The 25,803-nt window shown below is 32.1% G+C and overlaps 1 protein-coding gene across 1 annotated transcript in view; it reads right to left on the bottom strand.

Annotated features, from left to right (window-relative positions):
- CDH19 (cadherin 19) overlaps positions 1-14,682 on the bottom strand; it is a 54,010-nt gene extending 39,328 nt beyond the window's left edge. The window contains exons 1-4 of the mRNA XM_024754884.1: positions 14,488-14,682; positions 10,951-11,245; positions 4,264-4,383; positions 1,013-1,177 (exon numbers count right to left, since the gene is read on the bottom strand). Coding sequence (XP_024610652.1) covers positions 1,013-1,177; positions 4,264-4,383; positions 10,951-11,245; positions 14,488-14,682 — 775 coding nt within the window. The remainder of the gene's footprint in view (positions 1-1,012; positions 1,178-4,263; positions 4,384-10,950; positions 11,246-14,487) is intronic.
- Between the last annotated feature and the right edge of the window lie 11,121 nt (positions 14,683-25,803).

Genomic DNA, 25,803 nt, shown 5'->3' with positions numbered 1-25,803 from the left:
ACTCAGAAAGAGAAAGACAAATACCATAAGATATCACTTATATGTGGAATTTAAAATGTGACACAAATGAACTTACCTATGAAACAGAAACAGACTCAGAGACATAGAGAACAGACTTGTGGTTGTCAGGAGGATGGGGGTAGGGGAGGGATGGATTGGGAGTTTGAGGCTAGCTGATGCAAACTATTGTATATAGAATGGATAAACAACAATGTGCTACTGAATAGTACAGGGAACTATATTCAATATCCTCTGATAAACCATAAAGGAAAAGAATATCAAAAAGAATTATATATATGTATAACTCAATCACTTTTCTGTACAGTAGAAATTAATACAACATTGTAAATTGACTGTATCTCAATAAAATAAATTTTAAAAAGAAGAAAAAGAGAGAGAAAGATGAAGTCAGATGACCCCATTGTTTTGGTCACAAGAAAATAATGGCAGTTATATTTGAAATACATAGATATAAATATAAATAAGGTTTTTTCTCTTTACTTTTCAGAAGTAACTTGCATAAAACTTACAAAGAACTAGTCATTCATATATCATTTGTAATTTATGCTAAAATGTACAAAATAATCACAGGTGTTAATATCCTAAATAATAAATCTTTTTAGAATTAAAAAAAGGAGCATGTTCAGTATAATTTTTCTTTAAAGGGATTCTTGACTTCCTTAGTAGCATATAGCAAGTCATTCCACAGACTGCTTTGTGAGATTTTCCTTTTTTAAGTGGAAGAAATGTTACTTTAAAGTTCGTAATATTTTGCTGTTTTCAGGTAGTAACAGTTTAACTGTGCTACCATGTCTCTTTCATTGTGGGAAAATTAAAAGAACCGTTTATTTGATTGTACAAATTAAAAATTGCCAACAAGTTAATCTGGAGGAAAGAGTGACACTACCCTAAATCTGAAAGCAGATGCTTTAAGCACTTTGCTAAATCAAGACTTAGTTTGTGCTATTTCCCATACTTTCAAAAATTATTTATTAGAATCCTTTTTACTTACTGTCTTTAAATATAGGCTTATTGTCATTAACATCAGAAAGTTTGATTAATACACTTGTCGTTCCAGACAGTGCTCCAGGCAGACCAATCATGTCTTTGGCTTGAATAATCACCCAATACTCATCTTGCAGTTCTCTATCCATTTTAGAAGATATTCTTATGACTCCTTTAAAGACATAATAAACTATAATTATTATTTCATTATTAACCATGGCATCTTCCTAGTTAATTTCTTAAGAATTCAAGCATAAAATCATTCTTTTGACACATTTTGAACCACTACAATGTGTTAGATGCTGCCCTGGAGAAAAAAATACAACAGTAATAAGTCAATCACCACCTCTGCCTAAAGTTTAGAGTGGCCATCACAATACTAATAGTGGAATCTTAATAAAATGCTATGTTAAGATAAGCCACAGGGAGAGAAGAAGAATGTCTTATTGTTAACTCAACTTATTTTCTGCTTTCTTCTCTAACATAATATTAGGGCTCTACAATTAACTTTTCCCCTAAACTTAGAAGAAGTTAGTTTATTATGGATACATGTAAAACTATAATACCAAACTTATGCAAAAATATTGTGCAACTGTGATGTTCAATTTATTTTGAGTCATAATATATGAAGAAGAGCTGATTTTTGAATCATAGTTATTCATAATCCACCAACAGAGATATTCATATCCATATTGAAGAAGAGCTGATTTTTGAATCATAGTTATTCATAATCCACCAACAGAGATATTCATATCCATATTGAACCATGGAAATGTTGTAATAAGTGTCCACTTTCTATAAAATTATTTAGTAAAAAGTTAATCATCACTGAAAACATTCTAGGAAAAATTTAAGGTGGTGAATAGAAGGGTTGTAATCCTAAAGATTTGGGGAACACATAATACAAATATAAGAAAGAGAATGGCTAATCTTTAAATATGTCTGGGGAAAAAGTGTTAATTAAAAAATTGTGATACCTGTAAAAAAAATAAAAGGACAAATTGGACCACATTATGATGAGATTTTAATTGTGGACTGAAGTGTTTCACAACTATACTCTATTATATGAATCAGTATGGAAACCATGGAATATATGAAACAGATGCTCCTAATATCTCCCTGTGTGTGACTCAACAGAGAATTGTCTTTCCTATTAGCAAAGGAGAATAGTATTAGAGTATTAGGTGTAGAGATTAGTCAGCGAGTGAGACGAACACAGAGGCCTTCACTTCCCATGTATGGAGGCTTCAATCAACTTTGCTGACTTTATTTTCAACCTGTCTTCTTACCTTCAGAATGGATAAAGGACATATATTCCTAGATCCTCTTACACACTCGAAAACTTACCATTTCTGTGCTTTGGCTTCCAATTGTCTTGCTGTCGGCTCTACTGCTCCTCCATTAATACAATTAATTGCTTTAGCTAATTTTCTCAATATGTTTAAGAAGTCAGTGAGGGCTGGAGGAACAGACAGTGCTCAAAATGGTTGTGAAGATCCAGTGTCACCCAGCACACATCTACTACACAATAGCCCATTTTCTATTCTCCTCCTCGGTGCTTTTTCACATTGGTGTCTAGTTAGTCTAAGAGCTTAAACACTCTCCTTTCTCAGGAATTTCCTACACATTCTTCCCATAACCTAGAATGCCTTCCATGCTCTCCTCACCTTGGTCACGTCTCAGCTCAGCATTCTGGTTTCAGTGTATTCTGCCTTGGCCACATAATATGAAGGAGTTCTTACTTTCTTCTATTGAACCTTGTTTATTTCACTTCATAATATTCACAAACTTACTGCATGTATTTATTAATACACAAATGTTTAATATTTATTTGTAAGTTCCAAGAGAAAAGAGTCCTTGTTGCTTTCCTTTTATTATTATTTGTTTTTGTTTTTGTTTTTGTTATTTGCGGTACGCGGGCCTCTCACTGTTGTGGCCTCTCCCATTGCGGAGCACAGACTCCGGACGCGCAGGCTCAGCGGCCATGGCCCACGGGCCCAGCCGCTCCGCGGCATGTGGGATCTTCTCGGACCAGGGCACGAACCCGTGTCCCCTGCATCGGCAGGCGGACTCTTAACCACTGCGCCACCAGGGAAGCCCTATTATTATTTTTTAATGTTGCAATGGTGTCCTGCTGTAAACCTAGTATACTGTACAATGCCTGTTGCATATTCAATCCTTCTCGACCAAAATTGTGTAAGGGAATGTCTTAAGGTATCTATTGCATGTATTAAAATAACTTTAACCTGTACCTTCAGAATAATAGAAACTAGGTATTATCCTGGGGAGAATTAAGAATATAGTCACTCAAATCATATTTTTCAGATTCTGATTCTCAAAAGAAACTTGATTGATAAAGGCTGACCTATTTAATACTTGCTAAATGAATGAATCAATAACAAATGCTTAAAGTCCCAACACATGCTTTAATTTTTTAAAGCTTTTCATGTCATCAAGATGGAAATAATATTTGTCTCATTAACAATCACAGAATTTTATTGCTTTTGGAACTTGCCACATTCTTGGTTGGTTAGTCAGGTTGTTTTTTTTTTTCTCATCTTTAGATACTATAAACTCATTTATATGGGTTTAATCTTTGTAGTGACCAAAGCAATCAATATTTGTTCAATCAATGTCACATAATTCTTAACTGTTTAATAGATGTAAATAACTAAGAGCAATTTTTAAATTTATTTTATAAAGTATTCAATTGATTAACAGAAATTGGAGAAGGACAGAAAAAGCAAATGTTGTATTCATGCGAATCAAAAAGACATAAAATACAGAACTATTTTTTTTTAAGTTCCTACACCCAGCCATAAACTCAGCTTAATCTCATTCTGGCTGGGTGTACAGGTGGAACTCTGTGATTTTAATTTGCATTTCCATGATGAGTAATGAGGTTGAGCAATTTTAATATGCTTGCAGGCTTTTTGTTTGTCGACTTTTTGTCAATTGCTTGTAAATGTCTTTTCCCCATATATTTAAATTGTGTTGTCTGTAATTAATTTGTAATAATCCTTAAGTATGTTTTATATCCCATACACAAATCATTTGTGGTATGGGGGTGAAAAATCCAATCTCCCAACCTTAGAAAAACCAGCTAAAAGATTAAAAATAATTAAATGCTTAACATTACAACCCATTTATCTATTGAAACATCAGGTCTACTTTACAACATGTTTGTAGGCAGAGAACTTCTGCTCTGACTTTGCCTTAGAATCATGTTGAATTGCACTTTGTTTCTTCCAGGGATACCTGTTGTTGGTTCAATGGAGAAATATGGTTGGCCTTGTCGTAAGCTGTACAGGAGACGAGCATTATTGCCACTTGAAGGGTCATCAGCATCACTTGCTGTCACCTGGATGACAAATGTTCCTGAAGAGAAAATACATAGTTACAAGAAATTAAGCCTATGGTCTTCTTGAAAAACGGATTCCAGTTCTGTAAGGTATTCTTTCTTTAGCAAGGAGGATGATGATATGCAATTAAAGACTAGTCCTCCCTGTTCTGAATTATAAAACAAGCATCTTTCTGTATAGACAAGAAAATATAACCTTATACAAAATAACCCTAATTTCCATACACCATATAGAGTTTTAAATATGTGAATCCATGATCTAATGAAATATAACTATTAAACAACCCGTTACAATACGTAATTAAGGATCATTTAAAGATGTGTTATTAGCAGAGGAATCAAAGGGAAATTAGAAACAGTTTTCTTCAAAAAACTATGTTGTGACCTCTACCTCAAAAAATTACAGAATATTAGTAAAATATTAATAAAGATTATTGAAATGATCTCGACATAGTGTGAAGATGAGCATAATTATTTGGCTTGCTTCATCCCCTTCTGTAAAATGCCTACTTTCTTTAAAGATTTTTTTTAAAGTGCAAAACAAAATCTACCAGATTGATAAGGTAAGTATTCTCATTAAAATTCAGTAACAATCAATAAAACTCATGGGAAATAAGTCTTTGTATGTTTAAAATTAATGGTCAAATTAAAAATATTTCTTTAATGAGCTTTTAAATTATTTTTATGTAAACATGGAATCTAGCATTATGGGTCTTGTTGGAAATCCACATCTTTTGAAACACTATGTTCTATGTCAATAAGAATGGCAACACAAATGGCACTAAATCAAATAGGCTTGTGATTTTATATGAAATTAGCATTATGAAGTTTTTCATTACAATCTAATTTTATAAACTGACACATTCTAACATGAAGCCATTCTATGCTTCAGTAATAAAAATGTTGAAACTTTTATTGTGGTCCTCAATTGCATGTATTGATAGTATTTGCTATTTTGTTTTAGAGTTGTTATGTTAGTTATTTAATGCTTGTTTTATACTGTCCTCCACTCAACATGTAGACACTCATTAGTTTCAGGTGTTTTAAATACATTCCTGCCATTTGAGAAAACATGGTTGGACCTTGAGGGCATTATGCTAAGTCAAAGGCAGAGTATGCAATGAATTATATGAGGAATCTTAAAAAAAAAAAAAAAAAAAAGCAGAACTTACAGAGACAGTGGATTACTGGTTACCAGGGTCTTGGTTGTAGGGGAATTGGGATGTTTGTCAAAGGGTACAAACTTACAGTTAGAATATGAATAAGCTCTGGGGAGATTATGTACCTTATAGTGATTATAGTCAGCAATACTGTATTATATACTTCAAAGTTGCTAAGAGACTAGATCTGAAATGTTTTCACCATGGAAATGATAATCATGTGACATGATGGAAATGATAGCTAAGGCTATAGTGGTAACCACACTGCAATATATAAATGTATGAAATCAGCACATTGTATGACTTAAACTTACACAATATTATCAATTATATCACAATAATACAAATACTAAATAAATCAATAGATAGATATATCCCTGTAGGAATCGTAAAGAATTATTCCAACAAAAGGCTTCTTAGAGACCATTTCTATCAGTTTGTAATAGGTAAGTCTTGTTCTTTTAACTATGCTTCTATGCACTCATCCATTTCCTTCCCTTACATTTCCTCATGATGTCTCCATTTCATTTATTTCTATCAGGGTTTCCTGTCTCTAGTTTGCAGAACTAGACCACCTGTATTTGGCCTCAGGAACAATAGTCAAAATCATTGTACTGTTAGTTGTTGACCAAGAGAAATTTTTAATTAAGACTTTAGATTTCTTAGTACCATACAAATGAGAATCAGGAAGACCAAGAAAATGCACTGACTCATAGACCACCCATACTTCATTTCTAGAGACAAGAGCTATGGAGTTAGGTTGTTTTTCCCAGTTCAGTTTATTTTAAAGCCCATTTTAATCGACGCTTCATTTACTTCTAACCAAAACATACCTCTTCAATGTCCTAATATGTCATGACCTTTTTCTCTACTAAATGGAAAACTTAATGTAATATATTAATGTCACAAAAAATAATTTCTTTGCGTGTGTGGGGTAAATCCAAAAAAGTCAAACTCAGAAAATTTAGTGGATAAAAATATGACATTATAAATATTCAGAATAACTCTCTCATGCGAATTTGTTAGGGAGTTCAATTTCTAGGAAAATAATTATTGTTCTCCCTTGTAAGACCCACTGCACTTTTAAATTAAAAGTAGCAATCCTACAGAACTGGCATAATTCTACAGTGTTTCAATGTTTCAAACAGTGCTTGATAATGAACCATTGATGACTAACCAGTGATTCATTTTTTATGTTTGTGAGTGAGTGTGTGTGTGTGCGCGTGTGCGTGTGTGTGTGTGTGTGTGTGTGTGTGTGAAATCTTGTGTCTGTGAATCTTACTATAAACTTACCACGGAAAAAAGAAATGTAAAATAAATTAAGATGATACAAATATGCAGCAGAATTTCCAAAAGTTCATTGCGTAAAGTTTGCTTTATTCTTACTCATAATTTGTAAATGTCGTCTATTAAATTCAGAAGGACTTTAGCAATGTTCAATTCTTACATCACTCTGATGATCTCATTTTATTTTCTTCAGTTGTTTCAGTCTTTCCTTTTTTCCTGTTTCAGTTTTATTGACATTACAATTCATTAAATACAGATTAAGCAACTTTAAACCCTCTAAATATTTTCTAAATGTTTTTTCTAAAAAAGTCAATAGAGAGAAGTTATCCTGTATAATTTCCTAATCAGTAATTTAAATACTGTAGAAATCTTCAAAAAACAGTCAAACATAAATAAATAGTAATAATAAATAAACATCAAAGCAATTAAGGAATACAAAAATATTTGATAATATTTTGTATATTTATGTTTTCCATGAGGACTTATCATGTGTAAGAGGAATTGTGCATTCACTCGCAGTTAGGTATGCTCTACTATAGTGCATACAAAGTTGAAAAAATCACTATGAGGCCAATAATGTGGCTTTCATGGAAATAATCAATAATTGTTTCACAGTTCCCCCTTCCTTGTGTCACCAGTTAAATATAGGCAACAGACACTTAGTTGTTGAGTATCATCTTTAATGTGCATTACTGACTCGATCAATGTATGAAGCATGGTACATGTCACATATATAATCTAACCTGTTTAGTCTCTCTTTATTCATTTTACTGTGCTCTCACTAAAAGTGACAATGTTGGGTTTATTACATTAATGGATCAAAAATTAAATTCTCTCTAAATTATATTAGAAATAAATGTATTTCTAAAGGATAAATGGTCTATATGTACATTAATGAAAGATATCTTATGCAGACTATTTTAACCTGAAATATATTACCAGAAGGATATTCTTCATACATATTTACATTATTTAATAGGTTTCTTAGCTTAACTGTGTTTTATCATATAGTGTACTGGGTTATAACTAGCCCTCTTTCAGATTTAACCATGTCTTAAAACAACTTTATTCACTGCCCACATGTCTCACACACTTTTCCTCACACACCATGAAAGAAGCTGCAAGTAAAAAAAGTAGATGTCTACCAAATTAACTCTGGCTTGTTGTAATGAAGGTACTAATAAAATTTTTTAAAAATTAAAAATCAGGGACAAATGCTTCTAGGACAAGATGCCAGAAAAGAAAAAATAGGGTTTAGTAGGGCTGTCATAGGTAGAATTGGAAATCTGATCGCCCTACTTTAGAACACCGGTGACAATGCAAAATGATCACAATGATTATGTGTAAAGGGAAGGGCCAATAACCCAGAACGAATATGTGTATACTGAATCCTCTCACCCTTAACTCTTATTATTCCACCTTAAGACACCATCCTGTAATTAGAATTGAATAACTGATGGCAACTCTTAAAAATTTAAATTGACTAGATTCATGAAATTGAATTAGCAAGGAATGTAGACCAGAGAGTGGGAAAAGCCTTCTCTTGGTGACTGAAGGATCCAAAGGTCATTGTGAGCCTCTGAGTTGAGTCAGCATAGCTTGATCACAGATGGCCAAACTATTTGGAAATGCAAAGAGCCAATGATGGACTCTTGCAGCCTGAAGATCTCTTAAATCAGTTGGTATCTACCCTGTTAAGTGAACAAAAGTTTAATTCTAAAAAATTATTGTCTCAGAATCAGATTTTAATAAAAGTAGTTTCTCAGTTTACTTGTTCCTATAATAAACTTCAACATAGTATGTTGTAATATATCAATTCTGCATTCTATCCATTACATTGATAGTTGATATTGTTTGCCTATATTACCCTTGAGAGATTTTCTTCAAACATGCAAAATTTAAATCAGTTGTGTCTTTCTAGATAGCTTTCTAGAATCTTAAATCTAGTTTTTGCAAAGGACTTTATAAAAATAAATTTAAGACGATATTTGACTATGCCCACTTTATCAGACATATCATATTGCAAAAACTTATTTTACACAGGTGATGCAGCATGTAAACTTGTACCAAATGCTTGAGAAATAATAACGTTGATTTTATTCAACCTCAAAGCAGCTTCCACAGAGTTGGAGGATCTCTTCTTGTGCAACGTCTCTCCTCGTGTCTTTCTTTCTTACATGACTGACCAATCTCATTGATTCTAATTCAGCAGTCAACTAAGTTCTAACAGTTTGGTCACCCTGTATGTTTGCCTTTTCTCTACCTAAATTCTCTACTAAGGGGATCTCATCCTTTGTCATGCCCTCCATGCCAGCAATATGCCAATAACTCCAATACTGATATATGCAATTCTCCTCACCCTGCAATGGAATTTTTTTTTCCCAGAACATGGCATGGCTGGCCCCTTTGTATCATTTCCTTCAAATGTCACCTCCTAAATGTCCCCGTTTCCTCCAGTCAATTAATCATCATCATATTTTACCCATACTTAACACTTTAATAACATACAATGTCAAATATTACCTGACTTATTTAAAAGAGTTATTTACTGTTCGTGTGCTATAACTAAAATATAAGTTCCATACTAGCCGTTACTTCATATATTTCCTTTACAACTGAATCCCCAGTCTTACAAAAAGTTCCTAGAACATGTGAGGTCCATAACATATGCTAGTTGAAGAAGAAGGAGGAGAGAAAGGAGGAGGAGGAGAAGAATGGAAAGAGGAAAAAGAAATATCACTGCCGGACTTCCCTGTGGCTCAGTGGTTAAGAACCTGCCTGCCAATGCAGGGGACACGGGTTCAAGCCCTGGTCCGGGAAGATCCCACATGCCGCAGAGCAACTAAGCACGTGTGCCACAACTACTGAGCCTGTGCTCTAGAACCCGCGAGCCACAACTACTGAAGCCCACGCACCTAGAGCCTGTGCTCCACAACAAGAAAAGCCACCACAATGAGAAACCTGCACACCCCAATGAAGAACGGTCCCCGCTTGCCACAGCTAGAGAAAGCCTGCGCACAGCAAAGAAGACCCAGTGCAGCCAAAAATAAATAAATAAACAAACAAATAAATAAATTTATTTAAAAAAAGAAATATATCACTGCCTAGCTATCAAATAGGACAATATTAATGTGCCAATTATATCTAAGGACAGTTGGTCTTGATACATGCTACACAGCTAAATTTGTTTAGGCTGTTGTTAAAAACCTATGTTCTGAATACATGTAGAAATAGGTCGTTAAATCGTTACCTGGAATGTTAAAAAAAATGAAGAATCAGGAAAATATATAATGGAATATACATTTTTAGACTTCCTAGCTAATGAATCAAATGTTTAAGTAAGGCAGTTTTAAAGCACATTAGCATAATTTTAAAATGACAATTATTAAATCACATTGAAGTTTATCATACTTAAGTAAATTTTGTGAATTAAATTTTACTATCTGTTGTATTATTAAACTCTTCTGACAAAGAATGAGTGGACAAATTTTGTATAACCATACCATGATTTTCCCCCTATTGGAAAGACATGTCTGATTTCCAAGGCAGTCAATTATTACATCTCATGGAAAGCATTCTCTTCTACAAGTATTATATTTAAAATATTTATTAAAGTGACATTGGGTTTGAAAAAGAACTTAAAAATGGATATGGCTAAACAGAGGTCTTCAACCATTTTGTTTTGTTTTTAATTTTCATGTTCCGTTGTTTGGATGCATCTAGGATTCTAGTCTTATAAATTGGTTTCTCCTGTTTTTATGTGTGACTCTTTCAGGATGATCTTATGTATTTTTTGAGATACAAAAGGATAGTTTGTTTTGGAAAGTAAATTCTTTTATTGAAGAAACCAATAAGTGAACAAGCTAAAGAATTTTATGTATACTCAAATAAACACTTCTTTCTATTGAAGACTGAAATTATATTTTAACAAGACAAATTATTTATTAATATATAGTATAATTATTTACAAGATTTTAATCATTTGTCTAATTTTTCAAATATTTTACTTAACACATTTGCAGAAGGAAGTACCCGTGTAGAATGGTAAATAATTCACTTCCAAAACATATGCTCAAAATTTTAAATCTGCTTTCATTGTTAATAGGTACATCTTTGATGTAAATTAATATGCAATACCTTCTGGAGACATCTCTGGTACAATGGCCTCATAAGGTTCATCTAGGAATTTTGGTTCATTGTCATTGATATCCGACACTCTGATGACAAACTCAGACTCAGGTTCCATAGCCCTTCCAGTAGTGGTGTCTATTACCTGGGCTCTTAGAGTGTAGAGGGACCGTTCCTCTCTATCAAGCTTCTGTACAGCATATATGTCACCTGTTCTTTCATCAATGACAAAAATACTTCCAGCTCCAGCTCCCAAAAGCTTGTACTGGAAAGAGTTGTTTCCATTGTCTAAATCAGATCTTAGCTGCAAGTGCAAAGAGAGATAATTTACTTTCCAAACATGTTAAGACAAATTTTAATCATTGCATCTTCATGTCTGTTAATTATTCCCCAAGTTAAAAATTCCATATAATTCCCATAGTATATTAAGTGAGGTAAAATGTTAAGTTTAAGATTAAAATCTATCACCAGGCAGAGAAGTCTTTGAATTTTCAACGTAAAGTGCTATACAAAGTTCATTACTCTAAACAGATGATTCTAATTAGAAACTATAATGATTGGAAAACAAAGCCCCTTTTATACATTATGCACAAAAAAGTTGGTTCGTGTTTACTCTATATGATTACATTTTTAGTCACTAAAACCATACTCTCAAATATTTATATTAGATGGGGGCCTAGAGACAGAGAGATAATGATCTAAAATAAATTTAAACAGTGATGTTCTATCTCTAGGCTAAAAACACATAGAAAACATGGAAATATTAGTAAGAAAATTAGGGAGCATGTTGAGAAGATGATAATAATCTCAATCATCCATAAAATCTACAAATTGCTTTATATTAGTTTTCTCAATTAATCCTCATGCATTCATTGTAAAATACACATAATTGATATAATAAATTCTTTCAATAGAGAAAGAAAATGATAGTGAAAATTTTAAAAACTTTCACAGCGTCACATGGTTTTGGGGTAGAATTATGATTTACACCAAAAGGCCAGTTTGATCTCAGATCCTCCCCTGCAAACCAGTACCTAACATGGTCTTTTAGTCCTTGAGTTTTAGCCAAATTAACTCTAACTCTTCCTTTCCAACATAGGTCACTCAGTTCTCAAATGTACTTCTTTTGTCCTCACTATTTTATTTATTTAAGAGCAAAGTAACTTTGTTCATTATTCATAGTGTGAATGGAATTTTGAATTTTATATATAAAAAAGATGTTATGATATAGGTAACATTGTATGATTTTTCATATCCAACTTATTTTTACATAAAGAAAGGAAGCATTAGAGAATAATCTCTTAATTATTGTGAACCCATGGTTTCCTTGATTCACCATTTATGAATATACCCTTCTGCAAAGTAAGAGCTTCTCTGAAAATTTACAAAGTTAGCCAAAAAATACAACCTTAATTTCATAATTTTTCTGATAGCTTGAAGTACAATATATTATTCTGGACTAATTAATAATTTTTTCTATGTGATTGTAGAGAATATCTAAAGATATCTAAAACAACTAATTTTAATAATGTGTTGAACATCACTGCTCTACAATGAAAGAACCAAATTGGAGATAATAAAAAGATAATAAAAAAGAGTTACAGCTTTTAAAATTTGAAAGTCCTTCATTACTCATAAAAGTGAAATCCCCATGCCCCAGTGATAAGAAATTGTGGAAAACAAATGTATTCTCCAATAAGTATACCAAATGAAAGCAATGCATATCCCCTGGTTTCCAAATATTATTTCAATGTAGTTTGAAAATTTGAATGTTAGAATGAAGACAAGTCAAATTCAGTCATGAATAAATGTATTTCAAGTATATTCGTGTTAATTTTCATAGATCAGTGAGCTTGATCTTTTTAAGGACCCATATTTAATTTTTTAAAAAATTGAACATCTTCCTCTTGTTGTCACTAAATGCATAAGTTAAACACATTTCAATTTTGTGGATTCTAGTGTTATAAAATTTTCTGTATTTCCATTCAAAAATATTTTTTCAATTACATAGTTATTATCAATTTGGCAAATCAATATGACTAAATTTTTACCTAATTGTGCTTTCCAAATTTAATCTCTTTTAACAAACAGATCAAAAAGAAAGTTATTTTGGACACATCAACTACATTTTATTTTTACCAGCTCTGTTATTATAAGCATGTACGTATTCATTATTACTCTATTTTAAACCAGTTACCTGCATGTGGTTTAAGTTTAATGAGGCTGTTTAGAGGAAAAGATATCTGTTAGAATACTTTCATAAATATTTTTACAGAATGAAAAAGAAGCAAAATAAACCACTATATGAAAGGAGGAAATGGGAGATATGTGTAGGGAGCAGAAAAACAAAACCCAGAAAATGTGAGTTATTCAGTGACTAGTCCCTGTTCTGACTGCATTGATGCACTTCCCTGTAGAACCACTAACATTCGCCTGCCAATAGTAGCATGTCTCCTTATTCAGTGGTGGGAGAGCCTATGGGGGTCTGTGGAGTCCACTGTAAATATGGCTAGAGACTCAGGTAACTAGCAGACACTTAACAACAGACCTCACACTGTTCTGCCTGTGCTTTACCTGGAGTTATCTTAGAAAATAAAAAGGGATGAGAAGTATTACTTATAGCAGACAGGCACACGCGCGTGTGGGTGCATACGCGCACGCGCGCGCGCGCACACACACACACACGATTGAAATCTGTTTGCCTAAAACCTTAATCTAGGCCTTTGGACGAATGTACTCATATATTTGGCTGATGGGACAGATGAACCCATATGGAATCCAGACAACACACTAACACTGCAGCTCTCCTAAAAGGGCTAGAAAAAGAGAGTTAATAAATTTTGAGTGTTTCACACTTTGGGCCCAATTAAATTTTAGTGTCAGTTAATTAGTGGTTAAACTTATTTCAGTACATTCATCCAGAGAAAGAGCCTTACAGAGAAGGACATGATATTATAACTACCTCTGTTTGAAGAAAATCAAATAATAGTAAAACCCAAAAACATAAATAGGAAATGTTTTTTCTCATGTAGGAAATTTTCTTAAAATGTATTCTTATAAGAAAATGAAATAATTATTTGTTTTACTTCAACTTCACTAATCAAATGAAGTGTGTAGGCTCTTGAAGCTACATAACTGTAAAAGGACTTGGTATTAATCTGCTTCATTAAAAATTAATGAGGGGTAAATCAACACCTACTTAGCATAATGGAAAATCAGGCTAAATACCGTTGGTAAACATTACTGTTCTCTGTGTGGTGGCTTTGATCCATTACCAAAAATAACACCGTCACATTTCCAGATGTTGATAAATGCTGCAACTTTGTATGAGGTTAAAGTGAAATTTAAAAACCAGAGCTTTCCCTCTTCAACTTTTTGCGACTATTTTAGGTGCTTGCAAATATAACAATCAATTATGCTGGTGTTTGAAGCTTTCTAATGTTTCCACTAAGAAAAACGGAGAATTCATCAAATACCGAAGCCTCCTCCACTCTTTCGATCAGATTTACAAGGTTATTTCCTGTAGCACTTTCAGAAAATCAGTACCTGGCCAATGTGATGTCTAGTCTTATTCATTTCTTCTGGTACAAAAAACTGGTTCCACATCCAGCCCCGCCTCACTCTCAAATGAGATCCCGCTGGGTGCTTAACTTCCTCTGTTTTAGAGTTTTCTGTTGCTATAAGGCAAGGCAATAGGAGAGGAATTCCCAACATATAAGGCAGCAATAAGCAGCAATTCATTCTGATCTTGATTCCAACTGGTATTCTTCAGAGAAACAGTATGTTGCAAACAAAAATCTTATGTTCCCTTGTAATATTTTTAACTCTTAGGTATCTTTCATATTCCTAGAGAACAAAAAACAAAACAAAATTCTCGACATTTAAAAAATAACATTTTCTCGCATAATTGTTAAAGACATGATACAACTTTTGCATCTGTAAAAGTGGAACAGAAATACACACTCATCTTCCAGTTAAGCTACTTAATTATGTTTTGTAACTCAGCAATAATTTGAATGGTACAATTACAGATTTCTGCTCAGTCATTGTAGTCATAAATTTGCCTGAAGGTTGAAAAGTTGCTCTAGCAATCTCCTTGATTGATAACTGACATTGAGATATTTTTGAAAATTTAACCTGCTTACTTCTTCCTTTCTATCTCAGTAAAATTCAAACTATCCAATTAAATCAACCAACAAGCCAGGGAAAAATGTGACATTTTTCCTCTTTTTCAATAGATACGCTTTGTCATCCAGTTTCCCATGTTATGGTATTTTACATAGCTAATTAAATAGACAAAATGGCAATTCAACTTAAAATCTGGGGGATTTAAACATTTACACCGATTTATACTGATGTTATAAAACATCATGTGAATAGAAATCCTGTTAAGATATTTTTATATTGCAAAAGATATGAAAGAAATGTTTTTCATCTTAACAAAGAAATAAAGCCATTTTTAAAAAAATAAATGAAAAATTACAGTGCTTGGGTAAAATGGCTGAATGTTTATAATATGTAAAATGGAGATGAAAGGTATCTTTTAGTATGTAAATATTAAGACAAAAAACTCAAGCTACTGACTTTTCCATTTAAAATTTTCCATTTACCTGATACTGATCATACCAGCTCTCCATGATATGATTGGTAATTCTCACCCTTATATGAAACTGAATAACTTTGCAATTTCCACATCTATATAGAGCCTCCGTATAACCAAATTGGATTTGTTTGTTTGGGATTAATGAAGAAAAATAATTTTGTCCAATCTACAATGCCATAATCAGCAGAAAAGTCATAGAATCTCTTTCTGCTAGGAGTTTTTCATATGACCTTGTTTTGAATTTTCTCCACATATTTTTGATTGTCCCTGACAGGTTTTTTAGGTCTTTGGCTCATTAGGAAGAGTTGTTAAAAACACCTAATTAAGAAAGAACACATTGTCATAAACGGGGATCCTGTGGTCCCACTGTAATTCTTTCAAGCAGATGTATTCTTTGTTATAGTTTACTTAATGAAAGTCATGAAGAAATTCAGCTGAGGTGAAAATTAAAGATGAATTTCACCCTATGTTAAATATTTGAAATTCTTATGTCTGTTGCTTAGAAATAGCTAAAATATATATTTTGATAGCTAGTGAATAATGAAGACATTTGGAACAAGTATAGTTTTCTTTATGAGAAGAAATTTTGTATAAATTTGTAAAACTATCACTAACAGTGATATGAATTATGCTTAAAATGTTGGGTAAATAACATCTATGTTAACTTTATATTATGGTATCTTCATACATCTAAACAGAGTATAATGAACACCTATATACCATTACTTAGGTTCAAAATTATCAAAACACGGTCAGTCTTGTTTAATCTATATACATATCCACTTCCTGATATTAAAACGAATTTTAAATGTCGTTATCAATTTAACCATTCATTATGCACACACACACACACACAAACACACTTGGGCACAAATGCTATATGACCTTTTTAAAGATCAAAATTGAATACTAAAAATTAAGAGTAAGTCTTCAATATAATTAAATATCCAACCAATACTCAAATTAAAATTCTTTAAACATCTTTGAGTCAGGATTCAGCTATGTCCACACAATGCAGTTTGTCGAGACATTTGTTAAGTCTCAGTTAATCCACAAGATTCATGACTCTAAATTTAATTTTTCTTTCCATTTATGTCTTGAACAAACAAGGTCATTGATCCTATAGAGTTTCCCACATTATGGATTTTTCTGACTGCATGCCCATAGTGTGTTTTAATATAGTTCTTTATTCCCTTTAAATTAGTAGAGTCTTGATTAGATGCAATTTTAAATATTTGTCAACAATTCTCATAGCTGATGCTGTATCTTTCATATTCCATGATATCTGGAGGCACAAAATACTTAGTTTTGTCACATTTTGTTTCCTGTCCTGAAGTTGTTGGTCTTGTTCCTAAGATTCATTAGGAATTCATTCATTCATCACTGTCATTTGAATCATTTATTATGAATTTCCTAGTCACCCTTTCTTTTAAAGTTTTACCAGTTATTGATGACAATTGTCTAAATCAAATATTTCAGTGACCATGTGATGAAACAGAGCAAAAAAAGAAAAACTCGAAAAAGGAAACTCCTAGAACTGAATGATATAATATCTGAAATCCAAAATTGTTTTATCAAAAGATTGAACATTACAGAAGAAAATGTCATTGGCTTAAAGATTGCTTTATGGAAATGATTCAAATTAAAGTAGAAAGATAACATCGACAGTAGAAAAAATAATTTTTAAAAATAGAGAGAATTTCAATAATTATGGGACAATCTCAAATAGTATAACATATATATAAAACTGGAGTCCCAAAAAGAAAGAAGAGAAAATAATAGTGGCCAATGGTTTTTCAAACGTGCAGAACAATATCCCACCCAAAAAGACACTCAACAAACACTAAGCAAGAATAAAACAAAACAAACAAAAATCATGTTATTGTAAAATTACTAAAAATAAAATATAAAGAGAAAATATTAAACACTAACCAGAGGAAAAAGGGAAATAATAAGAATATCCATTAAATGTTCATCAGAAATAATGTAAGACTGATGGCAATAGAATGACATGCATAAAGTTCTGAGACAAAAACTTTTAACATGTAATTACATATCCTTCAAAACAAGAGTAATATAAAGCAAATTAGAAGAATTAATCAATAGCACAATTGCACTATAAAAATATTAAGTAGAAACTCTTCAGAATGAAGGACGTATGAACCAACATAAAGTAATGAAATTAGAAGGCAATATTAAATATATAGATAAATATAAAAGGCTTTTTTATTAATATTTTAAAAATACTTTACTATTTATAAATTAATAACAATATTATGGGATATATAACATGCAGAATATAATGGTGCAAATAATGGGATGTGGGAAATTAAACTATCTGGTGGTCCGCTTCTTACATTATAGATAAAGTGATATAGCAATTATTCAAGTAGACTGCTGTGAGAAGTGAAGGATGCACATCGAAATCACTAGCGCACTCACTGAAAACAAACAAAAGGCCATATTAAGTGACTAAGAAAGGGAAAAAAGATTCCGAAAATTACCTTCTATTAGTACAATAATAAACAGGAGAATAAGGGGAAAGAAGTAAACTCAAGAGTGTATAGCAAATTTAACCAAATGAATCATTGCATTAAAAAGAGATTAATAAAACACAACAACTAATATGCACTGTTTGTCAGTTTGGGATTTAAAAACTTAACCCAACTATGTACTAAAGAAATCATTTAATTATAAATACGCAGACAGGTTGTAAGGACAAGGATGAGAAAAGATATGCCATAAAATAATAATCATAAGTTAGCTGAAATGCTGTATTAATATCTCAGAAACAAGACCTCAAGACAAGAAGTATTACCTGCCATAACAAGTACATTTATAAAGATAAAAAAGTAAATTAAGCAAAAAGGCCTAACAGTCCTATGTGACTGAAGTTAATATCAGAGCTTTAGAATACATGAAATAAATATCAACAGCGCTAAGGAGAAGTAGACAGTTATAATCGTGGAGTAGGTAACACTGGTCTCCTCTATTGAAACGCCAATAGGACAAAAAAAATTCACTGACGTATAAAAAATGTTAAAAGTACCATCAATCAACATAAAATAATTAAGACTATAGATTGCTGCACCAAATGGAATATAGTTTCTTTTCAGGCACTGCTGGTGGGAATGGAACCCGGCACAACAATTGTAGAAAACAGATGCGGAGTTTGTTAAAAACTTAAACATACGCTGACCGTATGATCCAGCCATTCTGTTCTGAGATATTTGCCCCAGAGAAATAAAATTATTTGCCCATACAAAGACGTTTACAAGAATGTTTAAAGCAACTTTATTTATAATAGCCCAAACTGGATACAAATCAAATACCCACCAAGAAGTTAATGTATTAACAAAGTGTGGTATGTCCATGTGGTGTAATAATGCTCAGTAGTAAAAAGAAATGAGCTATTGATGCACAAAGTGACATCTCCAATAGTTCTGCTGAGTGAAAGAAGCTTGACAAAAAGTAGTTCAGATTGCATGTTTCCATTTATATATAATTCTAGAAAATTCAAAGCTATTACAGTGACAGAAAACACATAAGTTCTTGAGAGAGAATAGAGATGGAGAGGAATAGGAAGAAGGTATTACCAAGGGTCACAAGAGAAAATTTGGGGGTGATGGCTATGTTCATTATCTTGATTGTGATGATGGTCTTACAGAAGTATAAATATGTCCAAAAAATGAAACCAAAATAATCAAACAAGTCCAAATTGTTAATCTTTCTATGGATTTTCTACCCACCTTGTGATCTGTGGAACAGCAGCATCTTATTAAAAATGCTGAATCTTGAGCTACTCCAGATATACTGACACTGAGTCTGCATTTATCACACTATGTGTGAGATCGTATACACAATGAATTTTAAATAGCATTTGTCTATCAAAAAACTGATATAATTTCTTCATGTCAGTAGTTTGAGAAAAAAAGTGAGGGGTTTTAAAGAAGATAATATACTAGATTAAAAGATGTTTAAGACACAAAACAAGTGTAAAATGGAGATATTATCTAGATCTTGATTTGTATAAGCCTGTTTTTATCTTTACATTTTTATGAATCTGTAATATTTAATATAAGTTGGTTATTAGATGATAAAGAGAAAATATTGTTAATTTTATTAGTTATAAAAGTTTCAAATTAGGGCACCATGTGATACCAGATAAAAATGCTTCAAAGTTGTAAGATGATGCCATATGAGACTATTCTCATAAGTTGATTTTGTAAAATAAGCTTAGGAAAAGAAAAACAACACACAAAATTTATTATGGTAATTAACATGATAGGAGAAAGAGAAACTGGTTTAAAGTTTGAAGTTTAGAAGTATCTGTCACATTTTCCTCCCTCTAAAATAACCTAAAGGTGTCAAATCATAATATTCATTAAACCTGGGTAATTTTTCTACCATATGTTATTTTTTTCAGTTTAAGTGTATGGTTGAAATATTTAAAAATTAAACTATCACTATTTCATATTCCTATATCATAACAAAACAGATATGAATACCCTTTCATTTGAACCTCAATATAAAAATAGAGGAATGAAATGGTGGCAGTAAGCATGCCCAAATGATGAACTATTGTGACTTCGTTTACACTCTTGCATATTCCAAATATTCTATAATGGTCATACATTTCAGGGGAAGGGAAAAACGTTTCAAATAATAGTCCACTTCTGACTGAAGAGTGTTGACAGCTGTCAGCAGTGCCAGACTGAGAAATATTCAGGGCTGAGTTCAGGCTAATAAGGAAAACTGTTATCAGTTAGTATGTCTGAAATCGGCCCTAGAGAAACTATTCAGAAATTTTAAGTGACCTGCATAGTACCAAATAGAGGTCGGACTGGAAATCTAATTTTAAGGGCATGGAGTGTACAATATACATTGTGCTTTACTGAATGGAAGAAAGAAAATGCATAGATATCTAACACTGTGTATGACATCTTTCGCTGATAGTTCACGTTATTGAAGTTGAATAAAGATCTATAAATTGCATTTTAACATTTGGACCAGTCTTGAAACAAGATATAATAAAATGTTTTCTATTATCTCCTTTTGGACCATCATTTTCTCTCTTACTCTAAAGATTCTTGGGGTCACAAAAAGAAAACAAAGGGAAAGAATAAGTCAGAATGATGGATTTGGTGGCTGTGTGTGGGGAGATAAAAGTTGGAGCTGGGGAGATGTGGATGGGATAAATATAGAAACTTAATCCTATTTGTGATCTCAAAAATCAAGGGAAACTTGGCAGTCTCTTAGAGTGACATTATAAATAAAGGCTTTTACATGGCTTTCTCAGAACTGCTAATAAGAATATAACAAGAAATTAGTGGATATAGCTTGCAGATGTAAGTGAGAAGAAAGAAAGACAATTTTTGAACCAAGAATTATAACTAACCTTGTGCTAGTTCTTTATTAATAAATCTAGAATGTTAAAGACCTTTTCTTTGTCCCATTTATAAACTCTCATTAGACTTACATTTTGAGTATTTACTGTGGAATTAAAAGTGTATGCCACACATGAAGCCACATAGTGTCAGAACACCTGTATGAGAATCTCCTAAGCCCTCTTTGAACTTACAGCCTTCCCCATTCACTATGTGTGTAGTGTCCTAAAATATGGAGTCATTCCATTCCTGGTCTGGCTGTTGTGAACTCTGTTCTGGAGTAGTGGGGAGGGCTGTGGATTAATGAGCCCCATATTTGGAGTGCTATGTGTTGACAAGATTGAACCTGACCATGCAAAATATTCTAGAATGAGAAGAGACAGATTCCAGTTGATGAAATACACACTGGCAAAATCTCATTTTTTAAAGTCTCATATTCTACCTTTTATTCCCCTTCCACAAGCTACCAAAATATTATTTATTCTTATAATTTCAAGGCTAAATCTTGGTATGCTTCTGAGCTGAAGATTGGCCTAAACTACTTTTGGACTATATTCCTCACTACATGTTGCCAATGCAATTAATATGTAAAGAACTTAATTATGTCTTTACTCTTTTTGTAATCTAATTTTAATTTAGCCATTGCATGTCCATAGTCTATTTCTCACACTTATTTTCTTGTGTGACTGCTGTGAAAATACTTTCTCTTTTTGAAATCTTTTAATGTTCTTGTGAAAGTATATAACATGGACAAACAAAACAGTGCTTTATTTCTAACACCTAAAAAGGTATTCTAATATACTATTTTTGGAGGTAAACCCATATGTATTTGTCTATATTTTTCTATCATTGTATAATTTTAAAACGCTGGAAAATCACTGAATACCCTATATATCATTTGGAGAAGATATACAAAATTGCTCTCAGATTTGACAAAGAAACAATTGAATAAAAACAAATTTCAAAATTCATGTTAACATAATGTTATTCAGCTATTATGTTGCTGTAAATGTTGTGCTGTAAAGTCATTTAATGAAACAGAAATATGCTGCTACACTTTGTTAGGTGAAAGAAAGAAATTAAATACACAGAAAATGATTCCATTAATTTGACAATAAATGTAGACAAATTCAAAGAAGAAAGCCTGGAAGACTATGCCCTCAAATGCAGATAGAAATCATCTGTGAATTGAGGAATTATAAATGGAGTAAAATTAATATGTATTTCTATTTTTTAGTTTTAATATTTATTTCATTAATACATATATACACAGAGCTTTATAATGAATTATATAACTATTTTACATAGATTAAGGTTATGTAGCACCATAATGAAGATCAAGAGTTTACTATTTACTAACTGAAGTTATTCTCCCAAATATGTTGAAATGAAATGTTCTAAAGGCTGCTTGATGGAGTGAAGAGCGCCACCTGTGGGACAAGGATGACTATTACTAGACCAGCCCTACCAGCCAATAGCTGTGTGACTTTGGCCAACTGGCTTAACCTCTGGGTGCCTCAGTTTTGTCACATGAAAAATGAGGATGATAATAGGGCCTATCCCTTTAGGTTGTTATCTTGATTATATGAGTTGATGTACCCAGAATATTATCTGACACATTGTATGCGCTATGTATTTTATTTATTTATTTAAAAAAATTTTTTCCATGACATTAAAATTTTATTTTTTTAACTTTTTATTTTATATTGGAGTATAGTTGATTAACACTGTTGTGATAATTTCAGGTGTACAGCAAAGTGATTCAGTTATACATATATATATATATATATTTCAAATTATTTTCCCATTTAGGTTGTTACATAATATTGAGCAGAGTTCCCTGTGCTATATGTGTTATGTAAGTATTTTAAACTAGCTCTATAAGAATAGCTACCTATACATGGGTAATAAAGATCTAATGATTTCTTTATTTCTAAACTTTGAAGTAGTCAGCTATTGTGATTTCTGCAAACTTCATGCACATATAAAAATTTTATATATGACTATTGCAAACATAGTGTAGGATACATTGTCCCTAATGTGTATGTTCTGCATGTATTTTCAAAGGATTTGAATGTCATTATATTTTTTCCAAGCATGCTAAGTGACTATGACAAATAAACATTGTCATGCTTGAAGAAATATGTGATATAGCATGGACATATATAGGCTGAAAATGATCCCAGTGTGACTCAAAACAATTATGTTTTCAAAGAAGACTAATTATGACTTAAGGGATGAAAAATATTATAATCTATGCACTTACACAGTTTGTAACTGAATTTAATTAGAAATTGTCTTTTCTATGACCTCTTCTTGGTTACATAAAGATAATTATTCCATCTGTGAAAACTTATAAAAATACAATGTATTCTGAAAGGCTTGTGGAAGGCTGAAACTAAGCTCAACTAAGCCAGCTTCTCATAGAGAAAAGCAGATGGCAATTAATATAATGTCTCTGTCTTCAGAAAACCATTGAATAGGCTTGGCAAAATAACATATCAAAAGACACATTTTGCAATGATCAGGAAGTTCCAAAGCTCAAAAAAATCTGAAAATCATGGTTTCTAAAATACTACTTCAAAAATAAGATAAAATGTTTCTCTTTATCAGTTTAAAGAAGCATGTCTAATTTCTTATACTGGGATCTAAATGTTTGAAAAAAGTAAATTTTATAAAACCTCAGTGTGAAACTAATAGTAAAATGAGGCTCTTGGGGCTGTGAGTGGTAATATTACCACAGAAGAACTAGTTAGAGATTATTTTCCTTTTTCTATTTTAATTTGACTGATTATTTGTGAAAGAAAAGAAAATGAATGCCTCTTAACAGTCCCCCTTATTCCATAAGCATCTTTATAATTCTTTATAGAGTAGCAACATAGGTGGTTGGGGGAAGGTTATGGACTGCACCTTGAAGTTTACTTTTTTTATGTTGTATACCCTGCCTCAACATTCATTTCAAAAAAGATACTCTATATTTGTGTGAATCTATTTAAAACCTTATCTAACTTACTTAAATGCAGAAGCAAGGATATTAATAATAGAAAAATGTTAAGTTCTTGAACAGTTCTAGCTGAACTATCTTGGGGACTCTGTATCGCTTACATTTCCCATCTCAATGTCTACCTTCATATTTCATTTATATTTATTTTTATTTTAAACATTAGTTAATATGATGTTAGTTTTCAATGAAATAATTTGAATTTTCTAATCAGTGCTAAAAAAGCATCTGCAATTCCAGGACTTTGAAATGGTTGTTCTGTTTCTCCCAACTATTTTAACAGTTTATTGCCCACTTGAAGGTTCCAGTGCATCCCAGCACTCAGATTAATCACGGTGCCCAGAAAGGGATAGTATGAGTAACAGCAGCAATGAACAATATGGAAACAGAACTGACAAAACTTGATGGCTAATTGCATTTCAAGAGAGATTTCCTGTGTAGGGGATGTCAAAGGTAGGTTTGGAAATACTGAGGTTGAGATACTTGCAAAAATTACAGGCGAAGATTCCAAGTGGGCACTTGGTGATTCCAGACTCAGCAAAACCTGTAATTGTTATCATGGTATCTTCCCTTCCACCCAACTGCTCTAAGAAAAGCCTAGCTTTAATTCTGTAGGATTTCATTAACTATCTCTAACTTCTGGATAATTAGTAAGCTGAAATGACTGTGACTGGGATATGACATAAGAGAGTAAAAAAGGAACTAAAATCTTTTGACCACTGTGGTAGACATATCATGGTTTACCAATAACCCTACTACAATTGGGAAGGGTTATGAGATTAATTTCTTTAATGAAATATAAGTAAAAGTTATATGCCTATTTTTTCAGACCAGAAGCAGTAAAAGACCTGTGAATAATTCTTTTACCTTTCTATTTTTAGGCAACCAGATGCTGTAGTTATGAGATGGTGGAGTCTCAGTCAAGCTTGAGTCACTGAGGGACTGCATCCCCACTGACTCTTAAGTATTTGTGGTATGAGATTGCTGAGAATTTGGTTCATAGATTAGCACCCTGATAAAATCACCAAATTTATTCTTGACTCTATAGTATGTCATCCATATATTTTCCTGTTAAGCTTCCTTGTAATTCAAGGAGATACTAATTATTAACTTCCACTTAAAAAAAGAAGAAAGATCAAAGTGAGCTTACATAAACTAATGAGAGAAAGGGGATCACAAAGCCCAGCTATAGATAATAGCTGAAATAAAGACTTGTCAGAGTAATAGAAGAGATAAAAATGCCTAACCTGAAAGAATACAAGAAGTCGAATAGGGTCAGAGTTGGGGAGAAATATGATGTGCCCAAGGACAATTTTTGCATATTAATTTCAAAAACATTATTTCAAACAGCTGCCCAAGTTAAGTATTTTCAAGTTAAGATATGAAGCATGGTTTAATAGGCTACAAATCTCTGTAGCTTGTATAATTCAGTTAACTTTTTCTTGTGTATATGTCAAGTCTTGGTTTCTCTAGTTCAATTCAGTCCTGATTTTTCTGGGATATTTTCTCCACAATATTAGGTACTGAATTATTTCTTCTGCCATTTTTGCAGTATATTTTAAAGCAAATGGTTAAAATCTTTTATCTTGAGTTTTATTTTTCTTTGTGATTTCCCCATTTGTTGGGTACATTCAATTTTGGATACATTTCTCAAGCATTTAATACCAGGATATTTTACATGCATGTCAATAATCTATGAAATACTAAAATCAGTTTTGGACACGACACTAAAAATAAAAACTTGAAAGAAATCTTCATTTCATCAGAGTTATAACAAACAACTTTTATTTATTTATTTTTAAAATTATAATAGAGATTTATTTAAAGTAATACATTTACAGCCCAGATAGTTCTACATTGTACATTTCAGG

Source organism: Neophocaena asiaeorientalis, unplaced genomic scaffold (genome assembly GCF_003031525.2).
Source record: "Neophocaena asiaeorientalis asiaeorientalis breed wild unplaced genomic scaffold, Neophocaena_asiaeorientalis_V1.1 scaffold124, whole genome shotgun sequence".
Classification (NCBI taxonomy): Eukaryota; Metazoa; Chordata; class Mammalia; order Artiodactyla; family Phocoenidae; genus Neophocaena; species Neophocaena asiaeorientalis.
Note: the sequence above shows the minus strand (reverse complement) of the source record. Positions and strands in the feature narration are given on the sequence as shown.